The sequence below is a fragment of the Micropterus salmoides genome, unplaced genomic scaffold, assembly GCF_014851395.1.
Source record: "Micropterus salmoides isolate LMB-PRFRI ecotype aquatic unplaced genomic scaffold, ASM1485139v1 Ms_hic_scaffold_10, whole genome shotgun sequence".
Classification (NCBI taxonomy): Eukaryota; Metazoa; Chordata; class Actinopteri; order Centrarchiformes; family Centrarchidae; genus Micropterus; species Micropterus salmoides.
Window position 1 is genome coordinate 36,687,213 of NW_024040041.1, and position 7,145 is coordinate 36,694,357.

At 43.0% G+C, this 7,145-nt stretch overlaps 1 protein-coding gene across 2 annotated transcripts in view; it reads right to left on the reverse strand.

Annotated features, from left to right (window-relative positions):
- Positions 1-239: 239 nt before the first annotated feature.
- Positions 240-7,145, reverse strand: part of scn4ab (sodium channel, voltage-gated, type IV, alpha, b) — a 107,789-nt gene continuing 100,883 nt past the window's right edge. For both annotated transcript variants that reach the window (XM_038709658.1, XM_038709652.1), the window contains exons 28-31: positions 4,282-4,903; positions 4,013-4,157; positions 3,847-3,924; positions 240-3,218 (exon numbers count right to left, since the gene is read on the reverse strand). In XM_038709658.1, the coding sequence (XP_038565586.1) occupies positions 2,880-3,218; positions 3,847-3,924; positions 4,013-4,157; positions 4,282-4,903 (1,184 nt within the window). In that variant the 3' untranslated portion in view covers positions 240-2,879. The remainder of the gene's footprint in view (positions 3,219-3,846; positions 3,925-4,012; positions 4,158-4,281; positions 4,904-7,145) is intronic.

Sequence of the window (7,145 nt, forward strand, 5' to 3'; positions counted from 1 at the left end):
GTGAATGCGAATATCTATAAAGGTGTAGAGGTGTGCAGGTGTAAATGCGAATATGTATAAAGGTGTAGAGGTGTGCAGGTGTGAATGCGAATATCTATAAAGGTGTAGAGGTGTGCAGGTGTGAATGCGAATATCTATAAAGGTGTAGAGGTGTGCAGGTGTAAATGCGAATATCTATAAAGGTGTAGAGGTGTGCAGGTGTGATTGTCAGGTGAGTGAAAGAAGAGCAGCAGAAAGACTTTAAGGACAGTTTGAATCTTTAATGGCTTTGTTTTTACTGCAGGTCACATCTGTTATTCATCATCTTCAAACATTTACAGTCAACCAATAGCAGGCTGATGACTCGGACACTCATCCACCAATCATGTGAAGAGATTGTTTCTTTGCAATAAGTCACAGTTTGACAAACGGAATCTCTTACAGAATCAAAGATGAAAAACAACGGATGTTTCTGCTGAACAAAGATTAATGCTAGAATGTACACAGAGAGTATTATAGAATACTGATATACCATACTTCATACAAAAACACATGAAATAATATAGACATTAAGAAAGAAAGAATGCAGCAAATGCCTGGGGAGGAAGAGAGAGCTGCAGATAATCATTAATGATCAGTTTTCTGTAATGAAACACACATTTAATGTTAATCAAAAACATTTACAAACACATTTACTAATATTGTGTTAAATCAGCACAGCTGTCAGCTTCCTGTGTCATTGTGAATTATAGGCTGTGAATCTATTTATGTTGCCTGGATCTCACTAACTTTTCCCCTCATACGGCTCTTTAGGTGATTTTTAATAAAGTGATCTTTGCAGCTTCAGTACCATGATAGTTTCTCTGAGGACATCAAGTTCTGTTACAGCCAGCGAATCCAAATCTCTCTGAAGACGTTTGCCTGTCTGCACGATAATGTTCATGTCATCAGTACAGTGTTAGTGTAGGTCTGTGTATCCACATGGGTTACTTTGACTTCATTCTAATCAGTAGTCATGTTCACCAACCAACTCATGTCTGCTGTGTCACCTGTCAGCTGATTTGATCTCAGGAAACATGTCTGACGCAGTGATGACGTCGAGATCTCCGCTCAGGGCTTTGAACCCAAAACACAGTCTGACCCTCCATCACTGTCAGATAATCGAATGATACTGCAGCCCTGCTGGTGCTTTCATTGGTGCGACTTTATTATTGAACTTGAGCGGAGATGCGGAAGCTGCTGCTGTGGACTGCAGCTGGATCGGTCTCCCCACAGCCCTCTCAGCGGACCATGGCTATGGTTACAGCTTGTTCTGATTGGACGAGTTCACTGTCAGTCACCGGTAGCTTCATCAGGACCAAACTGAACCTGCGGTGGATCTATGTAAAGCCTCACCTCATCGTCACAGCTGTGTAACGTCTGACTCATGTTTCCCTGTTGCCCTGAGCTCCTGTAAAACCATCTGCAGCAGAACTGACCAATCAGAATCAACAAAGACAAGTTCACAAAAGGTCACGGGTTATTAAAAACATTATCTTTAACCAGACCTCATCTGTTCAGGCGCTGCCCTCTCATTGGCTGTCTGCTTTGTCAATAACCACTGAAGCTCCTCCTGACCTGTGTCCGCTGTTGTTTAGCATTCACACGAAACAAACCAGAGCAGAAAACAAAACCTTCGCTGTTTAATTCTCAAAGACAGAGAAACAGGTCTGAACCCACATGCATAACAGGGTGAGTCAAAGTTCACGTTTGCTTGCGGTCTAAAAGCCGGCAAAAGTCAAAACCAGGCAGATGGACTAAAACTGGCACATTTACTTAAAAGGGGTCCAGCAGTCCGGCAGGCAGAACTGATGACTAGAAAGCTGAAGTGAGAGCACAACAGACAACCTGGCATATAATGAATGGGAATGGGCCGTATGTATACTGCAGGGTTGATGGGAAAAGTGGCAACAGGTGTGCAGGTAGGTGGGGGAAGTCAGGTTAAAGGGAATAACGGGGAAAAGGGAGGAGTCACTGCAGGGCAGGAGAAACCTGAAATGACAACACTAATCAGAACTAAGATGACATAAAAACAGTCTGTTTCCCATTCATTGATGCCACAATATCAACGCTGACCGCCACAAACGATATACTTTTTAATATGAGTAAAACCAAAGTCATTGTGGAGCTGCCTGCAGCGCATTGATTCGCTCAGCTCCTCTGCTCGCTCCCTCTCTCTCTCTCTCTCACAAACACGTTAAAATGGAGCCGTGTGAACTAGAGCATTCAAATAACTGTGAGAAGTTAGTCTGTTCTTAACACAACGCTGTCAATGTGGTTTCTCTTAAAAGTAATAAGCCTATTACACACTTCACATTATCACTTCACTGTCTGTGACACGGAAAGGAGAATAGTTGGTTTGTGGCACAATAAACACCTGCGAACAGTTAAATTCAGCCGGCTGGGAATAATAGCCCACTGTCACAGATTACTGATAACATAATAATATGCGTTATGTACGTGTTAGTAATAACCTGCCTAGGTAGTTAAATCAAGTTTATATGTAATGTTTAATATCACATACAGTGTTTCAGCAAGCCTGGGCAGAGACTGAGCTCTGTTAGAAGCTCCCCGAACACCTCAACACAAACAGAACGTTAAGATGCAGGAATAAAACATGTTCAAGTGCAAAGCCAGAAGAAGAGCACAGAATCAACCCACAGTTTAATAAAACTCATCGACTGGTCCGAATCTGCAGCGTTTGCTCATCAAACGGACCAACTGTAAATCGAGTCGTCTCTGCTGAGTCCTTACAGAAGCTGAAGCTAACACAGGATCTGTCCACTGTTCCTCCGACAGGAACGCTCCACAGGTGAGTTTGCATGCTGCAGAGGAAAGCAAGAAGAAACAGGAGAAACATATCAGACAATAGACTCCTTTAGGTTCTCATCTCGCAGAAAGTTGGGGGCGTTGAGAGGAGGAGCAGCGTGGAGGAGAATGTCCCTCTGAAGCTCCACCCGGACAGACTCCTCTGTCTCTGTTCCATCTCCATACAGCTGACTGATTCGTTTATAGAGCAGTCCTTCTGTCTCTGGCGGCGCTTCCTCATCTCGTCGTCCCTCTGTCTTCTCTCTGTATTTATAGGACGCCAGTTTGACCGTACGCTGCAGAAGGTGTTTCCTGTATGCTCTCTGGATCACTGTCGCCGCCACCTCTTCCTGTTTCCTCCGCAGAGTGCTACTGATTGGTTCATACGACACCTGTAGGTAACAATTATAATCGGATTTAAGATTAGTTTGATAAATTTTAAACAATATCAGCCTCTTTTTAAATTTGCAATCTCTCAACTGCGAGAATGAACCAATGAATGAAGTATGCCTTATCTGTGAGACACGAGTCACCAAAAAATGTTTTTTTTCATGAAATAATCCAGAAGCACTGACGGTCAAATAAAGTCCCACTTCAACAAACCATCTTCCATTCATGCCTGAAGGTCTCTATTTCTCCTGAAAGTGTCTAATTCTTTGATGTCATCTGAACATATAAAGTCCAGTCGTCTGCATACATTGAGATGCTGTCCTGATACATGTTAAGAAGTGAAATACAGCAGTGAATCCAGACAGATTCCTTCTATATATTACTATTGCTGTTCTGATTATTTAACATTCTTCAATAGCAATGTCTAATAAGTGCAAAAGTGACACTGCAACCGTGTAAGACTGTGAAAACTATCACCATCTGAACATTTGGTGTACAATAAGATGACTATTAGTAAAAAAGTAAAATGCTGATCATAAAAGCAAAACTTAAATTTGGCTGCAGAGAATTGTTTGAAAGAGTCTGAAAAGAGAACTGTGAGATTAAATATGAATGGAGGTAAAGTAAAACCTTGGAAGGGTTGTTGGCCATGAACTTCTCCTCCATGCTGGCTTTAAGAGTGTCCATTGCTCCTGAATCACCCAAAACCTGCACAAATATGATATAACGTGACATAACTTCAAATAATATTAAATGTAGTAATAGAATAACAACATAGGTTCACAGGTCATTTTACTTGTGCAGTCAGTGCGAGCAGGATGTCCAGACAGTGGATCTTGTCTCCAGGAACAAGAGGCAGATCCATCTGGATCAGTTTGATGGTGTTTGGTTTGGAAATCCTCAGAGGATCCTTCAGAGTGTCGCAGAAATCTGACAACTCACTGTGGAAGACAGGGGAGTCCATTAGAGTTCTTTCTAATCAACACAACAGAGTTAGATCAGGAGCAATAACTACTACTAAAAGTGGCAGAAAGTAATCATTCTTCTAAAGTAGGTAGGAATCACCTGTACTGTATAAACTGTGATGCGTCAGGGTCGAACTTCTCCCAGGTTTCATAAAACATCTCAAAGTCATCCTCACAAAGTGGGTCAGCGCTCTCCTCTGTGGCCACGTTGAAGTTCTCCAGGATGATGGCGATGTACATGTTGACCACCACCAGGAAGGACATGATGATGTAGGTGGTAAAAAAGACGATGCCCAACGCTGGGGTGCCACAGTTCCCTCTAACCGTCGTTCCCGGGTTCTCTACGTCGGGGTCACAGTCCGGCGGCGTGTTCATGATGGGATTCAGCAGACCGTCCCATCCAGCTGATGTTGTGATCATAAACAGACAGATCATGCTGTTCCCAAATGTCTCAAAGTTAAATATGTCATCAATCATGGCCTCCTTCTTCACGTAGGCAAAGTTAGACATGCCAAAGATGGAGAAAATGAACATGATGAGGAAGAGGAGGAGACCAATGTTGAACAGGGCAGGAAGAGACATCATCAGAGCAAACAGCAGAGTCCGGATTCCTTTGGCTCCACGAATGAGACGAAGGACTCGGCCAATACGAGCCAATCGGATCACACGGAAGAGCGTGGGTGAGACAAAATATTTCTCTATGATGTCAGCGAGGAGGAGGCCTGAAGGGAAGGTAGTAAAGAAGAAAGGAAGAAAATAATAATAATTACGCTTTTATACAATTGATATACATGTCAGAGGTCGCACGCCTCTGCAGCAACTAGAGGTTAAGTGTCTTGCTCAGGGACACAATGATGGATGTCGCAGTTGGAATTTAACCCAGGTATCTCACACCAAAGGCATGTGTCTTATCCACTGCGCCATCACCACTCACAGAAAAGAAGGAAATTAATGTTTCTGCTTGTGCATTAAAGAGAAAATGTTGTTGACTCAACAAAAACCTCTGATCAAAATTAATAATCCATTTCCTAAAATATAAGTTATGGAAAGAGATTTCTGGTCCTCAGTGTAAAGAGAAATATTTTCACCTGACACCGACCAGTGTTGAACAAGTTACTCTGAATTTGTAATATATGTTGGGCCTCACATCCATGACAACAAAAATGGGCCTTCAGGTCACTGAGGAGCCTGTCTGTAAGTCTGTAGACAAAGGACAAAGACAACAAAGACTGGGCCTTGTGACATCCTGTAGGCCTGTTGAAGTCCCAAAAGCCTGAGTTGGACTGTAAACAAAGGACTGTAAAACAGGTGCCAAAGCCCGTTTCACAGCTAGGTACAAAATAGTGACTCAGACCTAAAAGCAGAGCCACTATTGGCTGTGCTTGTAATCTTGCAGGTCGCCCTGGTAACGCAGCCGGCACACTCCCCCCAGGTATAAGTAGACATGAGCGCAGACAGCACATTGTCTTTCCACATCTGCGTAAGCTGTGATAGGAGACACAATTTTTTCAGCGCTGAACTTTCTTTGTTCCTGAATACAGACTTCACTCACCGGACGAGCAACTCCGTTTTCTTTTTTCTACCTCTATTGTTTTTTCTTTGTGCTACCAACACAATTTTGGATCCCTAAAGAAACTGTTATACACAAGATAACGTTTCATGCCTGCAGAAGAAGACGGATAAACTCCGTGCTTAACTGAGAAGATCACCTCCGTGTTCTACCTTCTCAACCTAAGTCGACTTCACTGATTCCTGTTGCTGCCGCCTAAGAATCAGCTGTGCCGTTGAAACTACCGGCATCGTCAGAACCGAGGCGAGAGGAAATTTCCCAAAAGGACTGACGCATCGACTCGCTACCAAAGCGACACGTAACAGGCTTTAGTCAAAGTTCTATAACGTTTTTATTGTAACTTGTACAAGCTTCATGTGGTGAAGATCTGTTCCAAGGGATATTTAAAGACCGCCGTGTCTTGTTTATTGCTGTGTGTTTTCCGTTGTTTGTGTCCGGTACCACCCGCTGCGCCGTGGCTGCTTTGTTCCTGTTACAGTGTGAAAACATATCAGTATTTTCAACCCGATCGCATCTCGTGCGTCACATATACACGCTTTGGAAAAGCCATGTCTATTGTACAAAACGGCTAACCCTACCTCCTAGCAGCTGTAGGGTTCGCCGGTCAACATGCATATATTTACTGACTTAGGTTTAGGCACTAACTAATGCCATGTTTGAGGTTAAGGAAGTTGCCTCGGGGGGCGGTCAACTCCTTAAACAAAAACATTGCTAGCTAGCTAGCTAGCGACAACCCCGGGGCGTCACATACACACGCGGCCTGGATGCGTCTCAAACACACATACCTGGGGACGTATACTATTAACGCAAAATCGCCGTTTTGCATACAATAGACACGGCTTTTCTAAAGCGTGTATATGTGACACGAGAACAGGCTGGTATTTTTATCAAGACAAGGAACACTGAATGCAAGTTCACCACCGTCCCTCTCATTGATAAAGTTGTAGCTGAGTGTTTAAGTGTAATAAGGATTTTTGGTGTTTGCTTCTTTCTGAGAACAGATACGATAACACATTCTATCTAATCCAAAGCAGCAAGCGCTGCTGAATGAACGTTCACTGCTGGTGGCTGTAGGATAGACTGCTTTATTGTATATAGTTTCTCTGTGCCTTCCTCTCCTCCTTCTGCTTACTACCCCAACATGCACACACCACGTGATCTCTGAAGCTAACCAGACCTGTGACCCACAGCAGGCTAGCATCTAGTCTAGTCTTACACTCACACACATGCTTGCTGGATTGTGGTATGTTTTTGTTGTATTGGCTTTATTTCATTTTGCTTAGAATAGTTAATAGTGATTTACTTGCTAAAGTTGTTGATCGTTGATTTATATCTTATTATAATTTTAAGAAGTCGTTGCCTGTGATTATTTGTGTATAATGTTGTAGTAAGAG